This window comes from Hemicordylus capensis, chromosome 4 (assembly GCF_027244095.1).
Source record: "Hemicordylus capensis ecotype Gifberg chromosome 4, rHemCap1.1.pri, whole genome shotgun sequence".
Lineage (NCBI taxonomy): Eukaryota > Metazoa > Chordata > Lepidosauria > Squamata > Cordylidae > Hemicordylus > Hemicordylus capensis.
The window spans coordinates 79,768,246-79,790,299 of NC_069660.1; the positions used below are offsets into that span (position 1 = coordinate 79,768,246).

General features: G+C 44.5%; 1 protein-coding gene and 1 long non-coding RNA gene across 2 annotated transcripts in view; one reads left to right on the forward strand and one right to left on the reverse strand.

The window, feature by feature from the left end:
- Positions 1-4,734: 4,734 nt before the first annotated feature.
- On the reverse strand, positions 4,735-8,926 carry LOC128324463 (uncharacterized). The gene is made up of 2 exons (XR_008306870.1): positions 8,819-8,926; positions 4,735-5,090 (listed from the first exon to the last, which is right to left on the reverse strand). It is a non-coding gene; the product is annotated as an uncharacterized LOC128324463 (long non-coding RNA).
- Positions 8,927-10,597: 1,671 nt separating this feature from the next.
- Positions 10,598-22,054, forward strand: part of GNAI3 (G protein subunit alpha i3) — a 38,598-nt gene continuing 27,141 nt past the window's right edge. Inside the window, exon 1 of the mRNA XM_053244941.1 lies at positions 10,598-10,826. Coding sequence (XP_053100916.1) covers positions 10,709-10,826 — 118 coding nt within the window. The 5' untranslated portion in view covers positions 10,598-10,708. The remainder of the gene's footprint in view (positions 10,827-22,054) is intronic.

Below are 22,054 nucleotides of genomic sequence, written 5' to 3' on the forward strand. Positions count from 1 at the left end.
GGTCCCAAATTAAATGTTAATTGAAACAGTAGTGAAACAGAAACATCTTTAAAAGATGCCTAAACATTTTCTTTCCCTTTAAATATGACCTTACCTCATACTTTCCATATTATTTTGTAATGTATTATTTAATGACTAGTGTTTTTTAGCCCGTTGGATAACGGGTGCTAGTGGAGCTGTGCGCTCCAGACCACCGCCGCCATTCCCCCTCCCGCCACCCACCGCCGCCCGCGGCTGCGGCCGGGCCCGCCACCCACCGCCGCCCGCGGCTCCGGCCGGGCCCACCACCCACCGCCGCCTGCGGCTCCGGGCGGGCCCACCACTGCCCGGGCCCACCGCCGCATCGTTTTCTCCGCCGCCTCGTCCGGTGGCCATCTTGGGCGGCCAGAAGCGGCCGCCCCGAAGAAGCCGGGTAAGCTGCGGCGGCCAGGCCTCTGCCATGGCTCCGCCGCCTCTTCGGCCAGTGTCCCCCGCCGCCGCTTACCCGGCTTCTTTGGGGCGGCCGCTTCTGGCCGCCCAAGATGGCTGCCGGGTACTGGCGAGCGTGTCTCCCTTGCCCTGTTCTGCGCCTGCGCTTTGCGCAGGCGCAGAACAGGGCAGGGAGGCACGGACACCAAGCGTTTTATTAGAGAGGATGATAGCGGCCACATGCAATATACCTATTTTCACATGCCAATTAGATAATGTATTTTAATAAATTTCTGTTGTAATTATATTCTATAGTTGATACACTAATCTAGATAAAGGTTGACACATGGCCATGAATCTCAGCACTCCCAGATGCTCTGCTAAAGGTGATTGATAAACAGTATTAGCCTGGCAGGACATTCATCAGCTGAATGGCAATATTGTCCAGTGGTGTTGAACTTGGAGATGCTGATCAGTGTGTAACAAGGCATAGCTAGTGCGCTCTCTCTCTCTCTCTCTCTCTCTCTCTCTCACACACACACACACACACACACACACCATAGTTATTGGCAGGCATGGTCCAAGACATGTTGCTACCTGAAGTGAAGAACAATATGATCCCCCCCTAATCAGGTGGCAGTTGTGGCATGCAAGCAATATCACGCTCATCTTCTGCTTTGCACGCTGAAGGTGGCTGGCAAGTTCAACCCCTGGCATCTCCAGGAGTTTCTTCACACAGGGTTTTTTAGTTCACATCTCCTCCAGAATGGAGGGTGTGCATTCACATATTGGCCAGGTTTACCCTGAAGTCCCTGCAACTATTGGGGAGCACTTCACACACGATTTGGGTTTTTCATAAACTGAGTGTAGCTCAGTTTATATCTGGAGTAAAAAAACCCCACTTTTTGTGCCAGTTTTGGGGGGCAACTTTGAACTCGCAGTAAAGCCTCCAGGTAGATCTGGGAGCGAGCGACTCTTGCCTGAAACCTTAGAAAGCTACTGCACGCCAATGGATGTGTACCTGTGCCTGGGTATTTCTTCTAGGGGTGTGCATTTTGGAATTTTCTTGTTTTGATTTGTATCCGAATCGAAACATCCCCGTTTTGTTTTGTACCCAAATTTTCTGAATCCGAATCAGCCCTGTTTTGTTCTGTAGCCAAATTTTCCGAATCTGAATCGATTTGGATTTTTAAAAAGGGTCCCAGGGCAAAAAGAGTGGGTTGTGGTGATAGTGTCCAATGGGTGGAAGCTACCACCCAAATTTCAAAGGAATTAGGCAAAGGGCTGATTTTTTTGGTGAATTTTTTTTTAAGTTTACACATCTTTAAGAATTTTCCCATAGGGAATAATGGGGATTCCAGCAAATGTATAGCTTCAAATCAAGGGGAAAGGGATGACCCAGAGCAGAGTGTGGTGGGTGGTAGTGCCCAATGGGGGCAAGGAAACTTCCAGAATTATTTCAAAGGAATTGGGCAAAGGTCTGATCTTTTGTGATTTGTTGAAGTTTATGTGTCTTTAAGATTTCTCCCATGGGGAATAATGGAGGTTTCAGCAGCCCCATAATTCCACTTGGGGGGCACTGGGGTTGCCCAGAGCGAGGGGTTGTGTAGTGCACATAGGGTGCCAGCCACCCCCACACCCACAAGCCTGTGGGGTACTGGGTTTTGTTGTTTCTGAGGTGTTCATTGTAGATTCTCTGGTAGCATATGAGATATGTAAATACTGCTTTAGATGTAACAGTGTATATGGGAAACACCATTCTACTGCTGCCTGGTCTTTTGCTGGCTTCCTTTCAGAGGTAGGTATGTGTGTGTGTGTACACACAACAAAAACACAAGTTGTAGTAGGCCTTGTAGTGGGCCTACCCACCATTCATCCGCTGCCCCCAAGGACTGGCTGAGTCTGAATCCAACTTCTCACCTTGACTTCTCATCCCAGTGGCAGCAGGAAGCCAGGCTGGGGTGGGATGCTGTCTCCAAGAGCGTTAACCAAATAGCTCTCGTGGGGCTGGAGTGATGCAAGCTCCCATGTTCTGTGATTTGTTCACCAGAGACTGCATCCCTCCAGTGCTGCAAATATGTTTGTAAACATATGCATGTCATTGCACTGTACTGAGTCAGACCGTTCATCCAGCTGACTCTGTATGGCCAGCACTGACTGGCAGCAGCTCCCCAGGGTTCCAGACAGGGGTCTTTCTCAGCCTTATCTGGAGATGCCAGGGATCGAAACTGGAACTCTTCTGCAATCAAAGTTACGGAGCCACCACTGTTCCCTTGTAAATTATCAAAGGTACCAGCCCAGTTCCACCCCCCACCCCCAGCCAACTGTGCAAGAAAGGCTTACCTAGGATCTGAAGCCAAGATCTCTCACAGCAACACTCATGCCCCTAGCTCAATAAGCCAGACTCTGAAACAGCTGTCACCAAGGCCATGCTCAGGTGCTAGTGACCTACACTCGAGGCTAAGATTCGACCCCGCCTTGACGGCACTTAATCAATAAATTGTTCACTGTGCAAATATCCAGACTGGTTTTTGATGCTTCTGCTGTGCACCAGCAGTCTTAAGTGCATAGCAGAAGCATCAAAGACTAGCTTGGATATTTGCACAGTGAACAACTGATTGATTGATGAAGTGCCATCAAGTCGGGGTCGACGCTTAGCGACCACATAGATAGATTCTCTCCAGGATGATCTGTCTTCAACTTGGCCTTCAGGGTCTCTCAGTGGTGCATTCATTGTTCTTGTAATCGAGTCCATCCACCTTGCTGCTAATCGTCCTCTTCTCCTCTTTCCTTCAACTTTCCACAGGATTATGGACTTCTCAAGGGAGCTGGATCTTTGCATAATGTGTCCAAAGTAGGATAGTTTGAGCCTGGTCATTTGTGCCTCGAGTGAAAATTCTGGATTGATTGGTTCTATGATCCATTGATTTGTTTTCCTGGCTGTCCATGGTATCCTCAAAAGTCTTCTCCAGCATCAATGTTCAAAAGTGTCAAAGCTTTCTATCTTCTCCAAAGTCCAGCTTTCGCATCCATAGAGTGTTATGGGAAAAACTGTGAATAAAACAGTGAACAATACTCGTTCTCAATTGTATGGTTGTAATACTCCCTGTCCCCAGAGCCTTCTGTACATGTAAAGTGTCCCAGACCAGTCAGAGCTTCAAGGGAACCTTCTATCTAAAAAATCTTCATTCTTTCACATGGGTAAAAAAACAACCCAAAAATGATCTGGTGTGTGTGTGTTTAAAAAAACCCAATTCAGTTTTCTACTATTATACTGAAAATAATGCTTTTATCAACCACAAAGGAAGGTTATTATAAAAACCAGCTAGGCCAGATTCAGTTCAGAGGTGCTACAAAACAATGCTTCTCATGCCAGTCATGCATTTGGTCCCTGGTTAATTCAACTGTATATGGTGCTTCCTTTGGCAGAATACAGCACTGTACAGTGTTGTTTTATGCAACATTGGAAATACTAGGTAAAGGACACTAGAGGGCAATAGAGGGACATGCATGGCAACTTCCCTATTTGACAAACAGATTTTGAAATGGTGGTGACAGCCATAACATTTCCTTTGTGGGGGCTGTTCTGGGAACATATGCAACAGAGATCCTTTGCAAGTGGTTTTTTTTAAAGGTGGTGTTTTTTCCTTGAGTAGAGGCAGTGCGTTTTATACGGCAGTGTTGGAAGGCATCAGAGAAGCACAAACCACCAGAGATTACATCTACTAGGCCAGGGTTTCTCAACGTGTGGGTCCCCAGATGTAATTGGACTTCAACTCCCATAATTCCCACCAAAGGCCACTGGGGCTGGGGATTATGGGAGTTGAAGTCCAATAACATCTGGACTCCCACACGTTGAGAAACCCTGTACTAGGCCATAGCTTTTGAGGGCTGATGGAACACAAATATGGTTGCCAAGTCACTAATGGTGATCATAAATTTAATTCTGGTGACTAGCAGGGGAAGTATCTTACTCTGCCAGAACAAATTTATTAGAAGCCACCATCAACAGAGGGAGATAGTGAATGTTTTGTTCAGTATGGTGGGCTTGTGTTTGGGCTCTGTGTTAGGGATATGGATTGGACAAGTTGCAATGAACACATATCCTGCCCATCGATCCTTCTCTATAAAATCTCCCTACTGGGCGAAACAGACATCCTATCTTTGCCTATGCTATTGCATTCAAGAATCAAAGTGTTTCCCAGTATGCAGTGTCTCCACTGGAGGATACGGTTACAGAGATAGAAAGAGCCGAGAAACACATTTCATAGGAGCAGCTGTGTTAATCTGTTGCAGCAAAATAACAACAAAAGACTCTGTGGCATCTTAAGGACCAATAAATTTATTGCAGAATCACCTTTTTGTGGGGTACAATTCATTTCATAAGATGCATGAAGTATGTCCACGATTAGCAGGTATCTTCTGTTGGTATTTGCTGAGGCTTGAATCAAGATAATGGTTGCCTGTCACTTTACAAATGTTATTTAATTTAGCAATCATAGTATCATAGAATCTTAGAATTTTAGAGTTGGAAGAGGGATCTTGGAGATCTTCTAGTCGAACCCCGTGCTCAGTACGAGCTCCAGCATTCTTGACAGATGGCCATCCAGCCTCTCTTTGAAAACCTTCAGCAAAGGAGACCCCATCATGGCACGAGGCAGATTGTTCCATGTCAAACAGCTCTTACAGTTATGAGGTTATTATAAATATAGAAAATAAATACAGTTATTATTTTTCCAAATGTCCAGCTTATATCTGCTTCCTTGTAATTTCAACCCATTGGTTCTATTCCTGCCCTCAGATGCAAAACTGAACAAGTTCATTCTTTCTTCTTTGTGACAGCTCTTCAGATACTTGAAAATGGCTATTATATCCCCCTCCTTAATTATCTCTTCTCCAGGCCAAACATGCCCAACTTCTTGGTTTCCAGACCCCCTTGCCATTTTTGTTGCCCCTCTTCTGAACCTATTCTAGTTTATAAACATCCTTAAAATGCAGGCTCCAGAACTAGACACAATATACCAAGTGAGATCTAACTAGCACAGAACAGAGTGGGATGATTAGTTCTGGTGATCTGTTCTGGACCCTATGCCTCTGTTAATGCAGCCTAAGACTGGATTAGCCTTTTTAGCAGCTGCATCACACTTCTGGCTCATGTTCAGTTTGTTGTCCACTAAGACCTTGCAGTCCCTTTCACGTGTACTGCTGCCAACCCACGTCTCATGGTGCTGTGATTAGAGTGTTGGACGAGGACTGGTGGGGAGACTCAAGTTCGAATCCCCATTTGGCCATGAAACCCACAGGGTGACTTGGGGCCAGTTTACTTATCTCTCAGCCTAACCTACCTCACAGGGTTGTTGTGAGGATAAACATAACCATGCAGGGGCGTAACTACCATTAGGCAAGGGGAGGCGGCTGCCTGGGGGCCCCCACGCCTAGAGGGGGCCCCCAGAGGCAAGTCACATGACTATATATTGTGAAGTGTGTGTGTGTGTGTGTATCAGTGAGGGGCCCATTTTAAAATTTTGTCTCTGGGCCCACTCCAGCCTTGTTACGCCCCTGTAACCATGTTTATTGCTCTGGGCTCCTTGGAGAAAGAGCAGGATACAAATGTAATGTGTAAGTAAATCCTATATTTGTGCATTTGGTTTTTCTTACCTAGATGTGAAACTTTACATTTGTTTCTGTTGAACTTCATCTTGTTAGCCTTGGCCTAATATATGAGCCTCTCCAAATCAGAATGAATCTTGATTCTGTCTTCTAAAGTATTAGCTATCCCCGCTTCATCTTTATGTCATCTTCAAGTTTTGTTAGAATTTAATGCAAAATTTTGTTATCACCCATTACTACTGTTGTGGATTGTTGTGCTTATCTTACACACATTTAGGTTTTATGTGGAATTGTCACAGACTGTACCTCTTGCATTTCCTTGCCATTTGTTTTCACTATTTACATTTTTTTCTGTTGTTACTATTACTACTATCATTATTCAGAATATTTACATCCCAGTTTTCAACCTCCCCTAAAAAAAAACACCACAAAGCAGTTTGCATAGCAAAATGGCTGAGAAGGTTTCCTTTCTCAATGTGGCATGCAGTCTGACAAGAAATAAGGGAGGCCTGGGAAGGATGCTTTGCTGAGTTGACTTGGGACACTTGCTATCTCCCTGCTACATATAAGGGAGCCACCACCTTATAAGGTCCATAAAAATTGCTGGTGGGCATGTTGGACCACAAGAAAAAAATCCAAAAGCCACATTAGGTTTCATTAGAACCAACTAAAATTGCATAACATTTTGAGCAGCTAGCTTTTGGTAAGAACCCTTCATCATAGCTTTTCATAGCTTTTTGTAAGAACTTTGTAAGAACCCTTCATCAGGTTGGACAGTAAGAAAAGCAAAAAGGGTGAGGACTCATGTCATGGAATACCCTAAAAGGCCTGCATTTTATAAAACCCTTTTTTTTAAAGTCAGGAGCTAAGCACATTCATGTTAATTACTCTCACTTTATAAGGTGCCTCATTGTCCAGTTAGCTGAGCAGGTTTACATCTTCCAACTGAGAATATATTTAATGCATCTGGTGAAGAGGACTGTAGTCCACAAAGCCTTATGCATTTGTTAGATTGCAAAATGCCAGCAAACTCATATTTTTTCATGTGAGATATGTTTAGCTGCACTTATTCTTTTCAACAGCTCATTGAAAGTGTAGACTCAATGTGCGGCAGCTGTGAAAAAGGCCAATTCCATGCTAGGGATTATTAGGGAGGGGACTGAAAATAAAACTGCTAGTATTATAATGCCCTTATACAAAACTATGGTGTGGCCACATTTGGAGTACTGCATACAATTCTGGTCACCACATCTAAAAAAGGACATTGTAGAACTGGAAAAGGTTCAGAAGAGGACAACCAAGATGATCAGGGGCCTAGAGCACTTTTCTTACGAGGCAAGGCTACAACACCTGGGGCTTTTTAGTTTAGGAAAAAGACGACTGTGGGGAGACATGATAGAGGCTTATAAAATTATGCATGTGTGGAGAAAGTGGATAGAGATAAATACTTCTCCCTCTCACGTAACACTAGAACCAGGGGTCATCCTGTGAAACTGATTGCCAGGAAATTTAGGAACAATAAATGGAACTTCTTTTTCACACAACACATAATCAACTTGTGGAATTTTCTGCCACGAGATGTGGTGACAGCCAACAAGCTGGATGGCTTTAAGAGGGGTTTGGATACAGTGTTCCCTCGGGGATTCCCAGATGTGCTTGACTACAACTCCGCCAGGGGTAGATTAAGCTTCTTGCTGCCCATAGGCAAAAAGGCTTTTGTTGCCCGTTTACCTTAAACAAAAAAGGTTTGCCCTTTTTTTAATAAGATAAAAGAGGTGTACTTTCTACTCACCCACTCCACCCTTGCTGCAGCCGCCACTGCCCACAGAGAAGGACAGCAAAATTCGAGGGGCAAAATTTGCTGTAATTGCTTTGTAGAAAGTGTGTTTGCAAGTCAGTGCCTCTGTGGGATGGAAAAGTACAGACCAAAAGAAAGTGTTAAGTCAGCTATCTGCCAAGAGCAGAATAAGTGGGGGTTTGCAGCAGCGGGGAGAGATAGGCTCCCCTGAATAGTAACTGTATTCTTCTAGGAATGTGAAGGCTTCTTCTATTAATTAATTATCTCTCTGCTGTGAAATAGAAACTTAGAGCGCAAAGTCCAGCCTCTATGCAAGCATATGTACGAATGTAATGAACTGATTGGTTCTTTGGGGCTGAATGTTGACGCCTAATTGTGTAGTAATGCCAAATTATAAAAACTTGTGACCCAGGCAGCTGGGCACGTCTCTCAGGTTTTACCGTTAGGTACTGGGAGCGTCACCAGCGCTGGTTTTCAATAAACTGTGATTTTGCTTCCTTCAATCATCCTTTGTTTGCCTGGTTTGTGGTTCTGAGGAATTTGTTGGCCCTCGGGTAACACTGCCATGCCTACTCTGCCTCTCCGTTAATCCATCACTGTTAATGGCTAGTAGTCAGAGGTCTATAGGCCAGCCTCAAAGGCAGGATGCCTCTGAATACCAGTTGCAGGGGGAGTTATAGCAGGAGAGAGGGCACACCCTGCTTGTAGGCTTCCAGCAGCATCTGGTGGGCCACTGTGTGAAACAGGATGCTGGACTAGATGGGCCTTGGGCCTGATCCAGAAGGGCTGTTCTTAGGTTCTTAACATGACTTGTATGATCATTTCAGGCAGTTTAGACACATGAACACATCAGTGAGCAAAACGCGTTCACCTGAGATAGCTGTATAGCCTATTAGATAATTGGTTTACTGCCTGTTTGCTCTTGATAATGTGTGCAGTGTTTAATGAGCGGAAGAGAAACCTGTAGTGACAGTCTGCAACATGGGTACATTAATGGACTACCTGATTACAGATTTGTCACGACTCATTCAGTCTTGTTCCATTATCCGTTTGTCATAAGCCAGTCTCGCTCACTCTCCCCTCACTGGCAACATGGAGCACGTATTTGTTTATTTTTTAAAACTCAGATCTAAATTTGAAAAAAACCATGAATTTATTTGTTTGCTTCTACTCCACACACCCACACACCCCTCCACCCCGGGAGTGAGCACGCTGCTGCCAAAGCGCAACTGCAATAAAGTCCTGGGTTTTCTCCACTGTTTCTTATGAGCAGCTGCTACTTTTATCCCTCTACTGGGCGGGGGGGAGTTGAGATGGCGTCGAAACCCCCCAGAAAATCTGGTTTCAGAATCCAAACAAAGAAATTGCTAGTGCCTTTAAAAAAAGAAGAAGAAGAAGTCGTCTGCGGATACCACGTCCAGCTACTACAGCGCCCAGCATGCAATGCGGCGGCCCTAGTATGAGGATAGAAACAGAAGTAATTGCACTGAGACGTGCGCTGCGACTACGTTTCCCTCTGTCCATTTCGACCTTCGTTGGTAGATACTGTGAGCTAGGTACACAATTGTTGATAGAAAGCAACAAGAGTGACGGATCTAATTCGTTCAAGAGAGAATTTCCGGGTTTATCTTTGAAAAGACCATTTTAAATTTCCGTGGATTGTTACCCATAGAAATCAATGGGGTGGGACGGGTCTAGGATTTTAATGTAGCTGTGCTTTGACAGCATCAGGTCCTCCCAAAAACAAAATGCAGCGAAGGCAAGAATTTGTGGTCTAACACATTTATTTCGCATGAGCTTATTTTTTTTTTTAACATTTCAAATGAAATGTACCCGTGATGCTGTTGAGGCAGCACATGAAACATTTAAAAACTTGCCCTCTCAATGCCAGAATATAATCTATTATCACCTATTGCGGTTGTATGCACGCCTCCAGGAAAGAGCGGCTCTTCAGCCCTGCACTGTTAGCTTTGGAGGCTAGAGGTGCGCGGGAGCGGCTGGTTCGGATTCCCAACCAAACATCCCTCATACAAAGCAACTTCCTCTCAGGTTACAGCAAGGGTCAGTTTTATACTCCCACTGGCTGCAAATCCAATGCTTGACTGCATGATGTAGAAGTTCATGACTCGCATGCAGACGCCTTACTGAGTCTTGAAATATGTTTAAACTATATGCACATACGAAATAAAACCTGACTTCCAAAGAGCCTGGATGCCTGTCTTTGTTGCTACCTTTTGGTTCTGGGTAAACATGCAGCTGCTTTGCTAAAATGCTGGTACTGATTCAGAGGGCAGCAGCCCTCACTCCAGCCCCTGGAGAACGCAGGGGTACAGAGATAGGGAGGAAAATGGGTTGAACTGCCCTGGAGCCCCACAAGGCTGAGAACCACCACATATTGGCTCATATTGGCATTTCGGGTGGAGGTGCAGGAGCTGAGCCCCAAGACTATGTTTTGTCCAGGGGCATAGCTAGGGGAGAGGGGCCTGTGTTCTCCCCTCTCTCTGGCGGCCCCTTGGCGTGAGGGATATAATGAAGAGGATAGGGGGTGGAGCTGTGGGGGGGTGGGGGCCCTCAGGAGCCCGGGGGCTGGGTTCTTTGGACCGATCTGCTCAATTGAAGCCACACCCCTGGTTTTGTCCCGGGCCTCAGTTACTTCTCTGCCGCCTTGGAAAAGCGAAAGAGATCTACTAAGTTTGGGTTGCGCGTCACTCTAGGGTTTCCCCACCTCCGTGTTGGGAGGAGCATACAGAGAGGCGGAAGTAGGCAGGCTTCCGGTGCCTCCCTGCTCCCCCCCTCCCCTCCCCGTCTCGACTCTGCTGCGGCCGTTGAGGAGAGCGAGAGGTGCCGCCGCCGCCGCCGCCGCCGCCTCCTTTGCCCGGTTCTGTCGCCGCCATGGGCTGCACGCTGAGCGCCGAGGACAAGGCGGCGGCTGAACGGAGCCGCATGATAGACCGCAACCTGCGCGAGGACGGCGAGAAAGCGGCCAAGGAAGTGAAGCTGCTCCTGCTCGGTGAGGAGGAGGAGGAGGAGGAGGAGGGTGGGGCCGGGCCCGGGCCCGATCCGCCGACTCTCCTGGGACGGATCGCGATGGGCGGAAGGGGCAGCCAGCTAGGCATACTCGGCGGGCCTTATCCCTCTCCCTGGCCCAGCTGGGTAGAGGGAAACGGCCCAGAGAAGCCTGCCCGCCCGCCCAGGCGCTGCCCAACTTCGTGGCCTCGGCGGGTGGCACTCCCGTGGCCCCAGGCACGTCTCCTGACTGACTGGCTGGCTGACTCGAGCACAGCGAGTGGGCTCCTTCGAAGAGGCCATGTCCCGTTCCTAGCCAGATGGGTTGGTCGCTTTAGGCCGGGGCCCTCCCAGCCAGACGGGACGACGCTGAAGGGAAGAACATGCAGAATCTCCCTCAAAGTAAAAGCGAGCGCCAGGACAGGAAAGTCCGTTCTTGACTTTTGTAGAAAGGGGTGGCTCGAATCTTGGTAGAGTTTCTGCATTCCCCAAGAAGGCCCTGAGTAAGAAGCCCCAGCTCTGTCTTATACAGAAAGCTACCGTGTGCACTGTTGGGATGACAGGGAAAGACTATGCCTAATGGCCATTTCATGTGCTTCTTCACCTAAAAGGTTTCAGTTTGCTGTAGTATCTCTTTGAAAGGTGTGTGTGTGTGGGGAGGGGGGAATTGACACATTTTCTTTAGAACTAGGAACCAGCCTCAGTATTTAGGAGTTGGAAAGTGGACACTTCGTGATGGGTGTTGTGGAGGGAGAAGGTAAAAGGACCTCTTTATCTGCTTCACAAGTAACATACTTAGAACAGAAACTTATTAAATAATTCTATTTCCAGATTTCTCAGTCTAGGTGCCATGGTTAAACTTCTAGGCACCATGGCTTCCTGGTACCTGGAGCTTGTCAAGCCCTGCTTTAGAACACATACATTGCTTATGTCTGATGCTTGTGCTTTGGCAGTATACAAGCCAGGAAGGTAGAGGCAGTGAAGGTGGGGACTCTTCTCTTCCCACCCCTGCCCCCAGCTCTTAGCACCTTGGACAGCAAAGACGGTGACAGTTTGCCCTCATACAACCCAAGCCATCTAACAGACTGTGTCAACTTTCTCTCAGGGATTTGTGTTATACAGCAACAATGATAGAGATGGGGTGAGGCCCAGCTGTCTCACTTGAGTGAGTGGTAGGGTCATTCTTCAGTGGCAGAGAACAGGTAGATAGCCCAAGGAGTTCCAGCATTATGTTAAAGGTGTCGAATGTTAAAGTTTTAAAACTAATTAACAGTAAGAACTCTTAAAGAAACCATATGAGAGAAAATCTGTTTTTTAGAACTAAAATATAAATCAGGGCTCAACAGTTCTCATGTGCCAACTTGCCATGGTAATGGCCAGATGCAGGTTGGGGGAGGAGTGAACAAGAATGGTGGGAGCAGGATGCTCCTTTCTCCTCCTGGTCACATTGGTCCATTGCCTGCCTGATCCAGATGGATGTGACCAAGAAGGAGCAACCTGCCCCTCCATGTTTGTTCATTCTTCCCCCTGGTTACATCCATCTGGCTCAGGCAGGTGATGGACTAACTTGACTAGGAGAAGGTTGCTCATTCCTCCTCCTCATATCTGTCAATTGCCTGCCTGAGCCATATGGATGCAACTAGTGGGAGGAGTAAACAAGCAAGGTGGAGAGTCCACCCCTCCACCCCCCCCCCATGGAGCAGCAGGCAGTCTGGCTCCTAATTTTTTTGATCGACTCCTAGATACAGATGTGCATGAGCTGGTTTGGCACCTCCTCTGGGAAGTGCCAAACTGACCTGAGTACTGGCATTCAAACCAGCTTGGTGGGGTGGGGAGCAGTTCCCTTAAAAAGCAGCTCCTTACCTACTTGCCCTGATACTTTTCTGGCGGCGGTGCCCGTTCTTCAAAAGGTGGAGGCTGCAGGGAACAATACTGCAGCCCTGTGCGGTCTTTTGGAGAAAAACAATAGGGCAGGGACAAGCAGGTAAGGAGCTGCTTACCTGCTTTTTAAGGGAACTGCTCCCTGCCTCGCTGGTGGCTGCCCAAGCCATCCCTACTCCTAGAGTCAAAACTGAGGCCTGATACAAACCAAAAGTATAATAAAACAAGACTTTTTAAAAATCTTATTGCATGTACTTTATTACTAGAATTGGCCTCTTTACCTGATTTCCAAAATGGAATGAGCAGTTACAGGGTCAGATAAAGGATCATCTTATGAATCAGTTCCTGGGGGGTGGGGGGGTGGAAGCAGGAAACAGAGGATAAGAATGAACTTTGGTTGTCATGGTAGAGAGAATGTAAACTGTGCATTTGTGTGTGTGGTAGGATGTCCCCAAAGAGTCTGCATATAACTTGCAAATGACGTGCAGTCTGTGGTGAATTGAGAAATAGCCAAGTTTACAGATGATGGCAAATGATGTAGTATGGTACAGTCCCAAATGGACCATGAAGAAAGAACTCCAGAAGAATGTTTGCAAACTGGGTGACTGGGCAACGTGTAACGATATGTATTTTTAGCATCATAAACTATTGTTTAGCAATCTTTGTAACTGGTTTTACAGCTATTCATTATTCAGTGAAGAGTCTTTCATCTAGTTGTAAAGTTATGTACATGGGGGCGGGGGGTGGATTCCTTAATTAGACTAATGGAGAAGAGATCTTTTGGTCATATTCCTGTGAGAAAAATTGCCTTGGTATGCTGCAGTAGTGAAAAATGCCCATTTAGGAATGGTTTAGAACCCTAAGCATTCCTAAAACTTCTTCTAAACGGGTGTTAGAATAATTTAGGAATGTTTAGGAAAGAGATTAAAAAAAAAAAACTTGCATCCTCAGAATATTGTATGTTGCATTACTACTACAGCCACCTAATGGTGCAGTGGGGAAGTAACTTGCCTAGGGAGCAAGAGGTTACTGGTTCGAATCCCTGCTAGTATGTTTCCCAGACTATGGGAAACATCTATATCAGGCAGCAGCCATATAGAAAGATGCTGAAAGGCATCATCTCATACTGTGCTGGAGAAGGCATTTGTAAACCCCCTCCTGTATTCTACTGAAGAAAACCACATTGCTCTGTGGTTGCCAGGAGTCAACACTGACTTGAGGGCACAACTTTACCTTTACCTTACTTTTCTTCAAAAGTGCTCAAAGTGGTTTACATTAAAAAAAATAACTAAATAAGATGGTTCCTTGTCCCAAAAGGGCTCAGAATTGAAAAGGACATATAAGACACCAGCAACAGCTACTGGAGGGATGCTGTGCTGGGACTGGATAGGGAGGGTTCTCCCCCTGATAATATAAGAGAATCGCCACTGTAAAAAAGTGCCTCTTTGCTTAGCAGGAGGTGAGTTCTGAAGTGGCCATCTTGCTATCACTTTTTAAGGAAGGGTTTTGTTTGTTGTCTCTTTTCCTCTCTTTCTACATTCAGATTTTTGGGGGTGTGGAATTGAGCACTACACCCTTCCAAAATTCTAGTGATGCCAAGTTTAGTTCTTTATGATGGCTGGTCTTACTCAATACTGTATAGAGTTTGCAAACCAGTTCATAGGATCCCCAATATCTCTCTGTTTGTGATGTTGTACTGAGCTTTATGAGATGCTTTATGAGGCTCTTTAATGTGCACATAAACAGTATTATTTTTAAAAAAAAAACTGCTGAAGGGCAAGGTGTGACTTCATTGCAGTATTATTACTTTTGTCTTCATCTGGATATATCTGTACAAATGGTTTTAAAAACAAATGTTTGGTTTAAGGAACAATCTTGTATTATATAGAAGGTGAATTATTTGGTGCCTCTGATTTAATATTTTAAAACTGTAATTTCATTCAAGGGTGTGGCCTGTTCAAAGTTTTAAGTAGGTCAGTAAAGACAAGCTTTCTAATTATAAACATTATAAACTTGGAGTGCGTGTGTGTGTGTGTGTTTTCTCACCTTTGCTGCTTCTGTGTAATAAAAGAAGTGCAGCTTTAGCACTGTACCAGTGAAATCTGTGGAACTTTATCCCATTGTTCCATTTCTATACCACTTTTCATAAAAATAATTCCAAAGTGGTTTACAATATAATTAAAACAATGCACAATTAAAATGCAAAGTATAAATATTAAATATAAAAATAATATATCTCTATTTAAAAGTTTAAAAACCTTTATAAAACAGTAACACACACAACACAAAGCAGCAGCAGTAAAAACTACTTTCATATAAAAGCCTTGGAGAAGAGCCATATTTTAACTTGCTTTCTAAAAACTATGATGGAGGCTGAGGTGCGGATGTCAGCCGGGAGAGCATTCCAAAGCCTAGGGGCAATGACTGAGAAGGCCCTGTCCCATGTGCTTGACAGCCAAGCCCCTCTCACAGCCTGTACGTGGAGCAGAGCCCCCTCTAATTACCTTGTCAGGTGGGCAGAAACACTTGGGAGCAGGCAGTCCTACAGATATCCAGGGTTTAAACTGTTAAGGACTTTAAAGGTCGAAACCAGCACTTTGAATTGGACCTGGAAACAAATTGGTAGCCAGTGCAGTTCAGAATGGGTGTAATCTGATCCCAGCAGGCAGCACCAGATAAAATCCTAGCTGCCACATTTTGCACTAGTGCAGTTTCCAACTATTCTTCAAGGGCAGCTCCGCATAGATCGTTTTACAGTAATGCAGCCGTGATGTGACTAAGGCATGGGTAACTATGGCCATATCTGCCTTGTTGAGACAGGAATGCAGCTGGCACACTAACCGAAGCTGGGCAAAAGTAGCTCTGGCCACCACCTCCCCCTGAGCATCCAAAAGCAGAGCCAGGTCCAGCAGTACTCCCAAGCTGCACACTTGCTCTTTCAAGAGGCGTGCAACCCCATCCAGAACCAGTCAGATCCCTTCATCCTGATTGGCTCTCCTACTGGCCAACAGCACCTCCATCTTGTCTCGATTTCATCTCAGTTTGCTATCCCACATCCAGCGCATCGTGGTCTCCAGCCCCTGATTCAGGACATCCACTGCCTCCCTAGGATCAGGTGACAAGGAGAGATAGAGCTGAGTGTCATCTGTATATTGCTGACAACTCAGTCCAGATCCCCAGATGTCCTCTTGCAGCGGTTTCATGTAGATATTTAAAAGCATGGAGAATAAAATCGAACCCTGCGGGACCCCACAAGCCAATGGCCAAGGAGCCAAGCAGTAGTCCAGCACCAACTTCTGAACCCTTCTCTCAATAAAGGACTGAAGCCACTCCAAAGCAGTGCCTCCAATCCCCATACTTGAGAGGCAGTCCAGAAGGATACCATGGGAATTGGTATCAAACGCTACTGAGAGGTCCAGCAGAACCAATAGGGACACAATCCTCTTGTCAAGCTCCTGGCATAGGTCATGTACTAGGGTGACTGAGACAGTTTCAGTCCCATATCTAGGATGGATGCCAGATTGAAAGTGATCTAGATAATCTGTATCATCACTTTAAAGGTAAAGTGTGCTGTCAAGTCGATTTCGACTCCTGGTGCCCACAGAGCCCTGTGGTTTTCTTTGGTAGAATACAGGAGGGGTTTACCATTGCCTCTTCCCATACAGTATGAGATGATGCCTTTCAGCATCTTCCTATATCGCTGCTGCCCGATATAGTACCAGCGTGGATTCGAACCAGCAACCTTCTGCTTGTTAGTCAAGCATTTCCCTGCTGAATGTTTTGGGAAAAGAGAGTGTTTAATAATTGTGCTGGCCCAATCTTATGAATATTTACTCAGAAGTATGTCCCACTGAGTTTAAAGAGTCTTAATTCCTAGGTAGTTATGAGTAGGATTGCAACATCAGCTATGTGATGTCATTGCTCATAATCCCTTATTCTCACCGCAATGCTCATAATATTTTATTCTCAGTATTGGACATCTTAATAGTATTGCTGCCATGAAGCCTGTAGTAGAGGGAGGGTGAGAGAGATTGTTGGTTAGTGGTGCTTGGCTGCATCTGTTTGATCAGTGAAAGTTCAGTAAAATATTCAAGTTTAAAATCTTCAGCCAGGACTCTGGCAACTGTGTTAATTATAGACCCCTTTCACTGATTGATGTGAAGTGGGTCTATAATAACCCATTTCAAACACAGCCGTTTTGGCCTGCTGGTTACAGTAATTCCTACTCTGATGCACCCTACCCAAGTGAGCTTTACCCATAAGCTGCAGGGCTCTGAGAATATTCACCTTTTCATTGATTTGGTGGCTCCTTTTAAATACAGCTCTGATCCGGCAGTAGTTTTTTCTTTTGACATTGAAAAGGTCTTTAACAAAAGCCCTATTCAGGTGTTATCGTAACTGTGTACACTGATAAAATGCTGTCCTGCCCCCACCCGATGCAGTACATAGCCCCACTTTACACAAAAAGAGCAGATGCTGATGTACTTGGGGGAGAGATACTACCGAAGGCTAGAAATGCTGGGGTGCCAAACACTGTACTTGTGGAGGGCAGGAGTTGGGTTATGTACTGTATCAGTGCAGGGGGTGGAGCTTGCCAGGGGGCATAGCTGCTGTGAACAGTGTACACGGTTTCAATAATGCCTGAACAGGGCTAAAATCAATTGGAAACTTGTATGTGAGGCTGGAAGCTTTCAGTCTTCCACCTCTGTGTTTGAAATAGAGCAATCTCTTTTATGCCACCCATTAATCTTGGGTATTAACACGTGGAATCATATTACCCTGTTACACCTCTGAAGAAAAGCGCACCAGGGATGCCCTCTATTCCAGCTGCTTTTTAATCTTTTCCTAGAGCCATTGGCATGAGCCATCCACCAGACTGAGAACATCAAAGTCAACACCTGGGGGGCATAGGATATAAACTAGCACACAATGCATATGATGCCCTTCTGTTCATAGATGACCCAGTCTCATCCCATCTAGCCTTGGTAACCTTATTTTCTTTATGTATTTTTTTTCTTTATGCATTTAATTTATATACTGCCTGACTCCAAAGCTCTAGGTGGTTCACAACAATAAATACAATCAAACCACAATCAAACAAACTATTAAAATGACAATAGTTTAAAACAATTCTAAATACTCAAAGATTACTCAAAGCCAGGCTTAAAAAATGTGTCTTAAGGGTTCTTTTAAAGGCTGATACAGATGTAAGCCATCTATAGGGAGCGTGTTCCATGGCCCCGGAGCGACTACAGAGAAAGTCTGCTTCCGAGTTGCTGCCAGATGAGTTGACTACATCTGGAGACAGACCTTGATTCAGAAGTTCAGTAACTTTTCAATTTGTTGGATCTCATGAAGTCACTTAGACTCAGTACTTCTAAAACACTATTTGAATCATGACAATTCAGTTGATGCTCAGATATTTTAATGTATCTGGATAACATTATTCCAAGGGACATTTCTCTGATGGTCAGATTAAATCTAGACTGCCTGCTTATACTGGTGAAACAAGAGATGGATAGGTGAGCATCACTACTACTTGGTACTTGGGGCAAAGTCAGTGTGATTGAATGAATGTCATACCACAAGTATCCTATATCCAATGTGGCCTGCCAATTCATATCCTCTTGTATATCATGTTTCCATAGGAAGCTGCCTTATACTGCCAGATCATTGATCCATCTAGTTCAATATTGTCTACACTGACTGGCATCAGTGTAGTTACAGGCAGGAATCTTTCCCAGTCCTACCTAGAGGTGCCAGGAATTGAACTTGGGACCTTCTGCATGCAAACCAGATGTTCTGTCGCTGAGCTGTATCCCTATCCCCATAGTTTATATCCTAGTTTAAGTCATGTAACTTTACTTGGGCATTAATGAAACCACGTTTCTCCCTTAGCAGATTACAGCTGTCACTCCAGGAGGGTGACATTAACCCAGTCTTATATACTAGAGGTTCCCAACCTGTGATACTCTAGCTGCTGCTGAACTACAACTCCCATCATTCCCAGTTACAATAAATTAAAGCCACAATAAATAAAGCTATACTGTCACAGGGCCTTCATTCTCTCCCATATTCTCAATTGGCAACCTTTAAACATCCCTTCAGCTCCAACCTGGGCTCATCAAGACAGCAGTTTACATAATAAAAGATATAAGAAAATGGTTCCATGTCCCAAATGGCTCACAGTCTAAACACACATACTCTTGCATGCGTATCCATGTACAGAGGAGACACCACTTTAAAAGCTTCCTCTTTGCTCAATTCGCAGTTGCTAGCAAGGGTTTGAATCGCATAGGCAGACTAAAACCATCAGGATCCTACTTACAATCTAGGCAGCCTGACTGATTTGGAGAGCCTTTGGGCACAAATGTCGCTTTAACCCCTTTTTACACATCAAACTCTTCATCTGGCATAACCATCACCTCCAAATAGCTGGTAATCCTTTCTTATGGCTCAGCTGAGCACTTCAGATTATAACCTTTGGACCAGCTCTTAGATGGGAAAGATAACTTTTAACATTTCCTAACAAACTAAATGTAATTCACTGTCAGTGTGTACTTGCAGTATGAACAAACTGAGCACCAGTTGACTCATGTTTATGAACTTCTTGCGTGCTTAACTTCTGAAGCTCCCCATTATTCCTGATATTATCTGCCTGGTGGGGCTGCCCAGACTCTCCACCTTTTTATGTTGGTGGCTTATGGAGTCAAGGTATGTCAGTGTGAGCACCTCATATCTTAGGGAGGAGAGGAACAGCAGTGAAGCGTAGAATCTTGATACCAGGGTTTATTTTATTTACATTGCATAAATAAGCCTATTAGTTTGGTCATAATAACAGCAAATGGATCTTTGCTGCACTGCTTGTATTGGCCAGATCCAACATAGCAGGCTATGGTGAAAGTGCACTAGCAAGCAGAAATAATGGCTGCATTAGTCTGATGCAGAAAGTACTCGACCTTGTTTTACAATTTGTAGCCACCAGCCACCTCCTTTCCTTATGCTATAGTTCATTGTGTATTGTGTTTCAACATCCAGTGTGACTCATTGTCCTTGATTTTTAAGTGGAGTGTGAGAGAGCTATGGCTACCACTGGCATTACTTATGTGGTGTTCTGCAGTGGAAAAGTGTGTGAATATCTGCATTTGTCAGTGTTTGACTTTATTCCACCTATTCAAATAAATCTACAAATATTACTAGCCAGCTAAAAGTTTGACGCGTACTTGGTGGCCAAAATGGAGAGGGACAGCTTTTGTGAAACTTCTGTTTGGTTGCCTGAAGGAGACGCTTACTCAGCACAGGTGACCAGGCTGTTTACAAGCCAGCATTAGCTGATCATTCACTAGGCCATATTTATTTCAGGTCAGATACACAAAAGAACCTCCATTTAGATGCTTGTATTTCTTCTGCAAGATTTTCCCAAAGGCCTTCTGAGGCTTTGCAAATTAGATGATGGGTGTTACCTGTAAAGACTGTTGGGGCAGCTCCTCCTCCCACCTTCCCAGGAGTACTGAAAGACCAGTGTGCCCTGAGAGGAAGGCAAGAAAGGAGGCATCCAGGCCAGGGAGCTCCTGAAAAGACCAACAGCATGAGACAACTTTTTAAATTCTTCTGTAATTTGCTTCTTTTAATATTGTAAACTGCTTTGGGTGCCTTTGTCAAGGCAGTATTAAAATGTAGTAAATAAATAATAATAAATACCAATACAATATTTATTAAGATGTTAAACTTAGATAGAACCTTGAGGCATTAAGGATAAGAAAATGTAATCCATACTGTATATTGGCATTTGCTACAGCTATGAAATTATATTTTGGGACAGTAAAGAACAGTTACGTGTGTTAATACTTGTATTATTTTAGTCACTACTCTTAAGTTCTTGATGAGCATAAAGGTTTGTGTCTAAGAATTATGTTAAGAAATTGTATGCATACTATTCAATGAAGTCACTGTGGTGATTTCATTAATTTCATAAAGTGCTGAATGATAGGCATATTCAAAGATTCAGTTTGTGCTGAAGTCAAACCATCTGCACCTTGCCCCTGGCTCCGCATGAAAGCAACTGTTCTCCCGGCTTTCGAAACAATCCATAACACAGCACCAGGGACAGACTGTTAAGGGAACAAAGTTGTTGGAAGTCCCGGTGATGATGTGGAAGGCATGGATGTAATGGTGAGAAATGTAGTCCTTCCCAGCAATGTTCCCTCTAAGGCATGCACGCACTCGCACATTTTTTGATGTCCACTCAGTTAATTTTAGATCCCGCTCAGGTTGAATCTGAAAGGCTGCATTCTGAATGCACGTGCGCACACTGCCTTGATACTGCTGCTTAGAACAAAACTCATTCTGCACACGGATTGAAAAAAAAATTAGAACACTGCTTACCAGTGATTTCCCAGTTAGGTTCTGTTGGGAAAGTGCTGGGAAGGACTACATTTCCACACATTCATGCATTCTGGTGCAGCTTCCACAATATCACTGGGACTTCCCACAACTTTGCTCCCTTTAACAGTCTGTCCCTGGTGCTGTGCTCAGACTGCTTTGCAGAGCGGTAAGGGGGTGGGGTGGGTAGTTCTGCTTCCATGGGGACTGAGGGTGAGGTGCAAATGATCCAGCTTTGAATATTTAATATTTCTGTGCAAATATCTAATATTTGCACAGACCTACTGGATGATAAGATATATCTCTACACACACACACTGCATTAAAGTAGCCGTCTTAAGAAGTACCCTTCCAATTGTTTAGGTTTACTGTATCTGGAAAGTACTGACACTAATAGATTTATTCCAGTGTGATATTAGTAAATAATATGGTATATATTGCCTGAGTATCCCTTTGTATTGTACTCTGTCCCTCAAAAAAAGGTGTAATATCTGTTTTTAGGAAAGATTTTTCATTGTGCTGCTCCTAGCAATTCTTATTCCTTGACATCTGCTGTGTTGTGTGGTGGTGGTTGTAGAGTAATGGTAGAGAAATATGGTGGGAGTATGGCCATTTCAAGAAACAATGGGAAAGTATGTGTTTTTCCATACTTAGTGAGACTTGCTCTTTTGTTGTGGTGGTTCTGGAAGCAGTTAAGTAAAACTTTTGAAAGTGACCATAATTTCCCTTTCTTCAAACAAAGGTCACCAATTTCTCCACAAACAATACTTGAGTCTGTTTTGGCAAGTACAAAAATAAAAGCTGTTAAACAGGTATAAAATTCACTCTAAATCCACTGAGTGTGAAGAAGAGACTTGTTGGATGTCAGGGAAAACCCAAGTAACACATGTTTTTCATGTTTAAAGTTCCCTTGATTTGCTGCTTTGGGTAGTTGATCTGGTAGCATTATGGACACATTTTTAGTCCAGT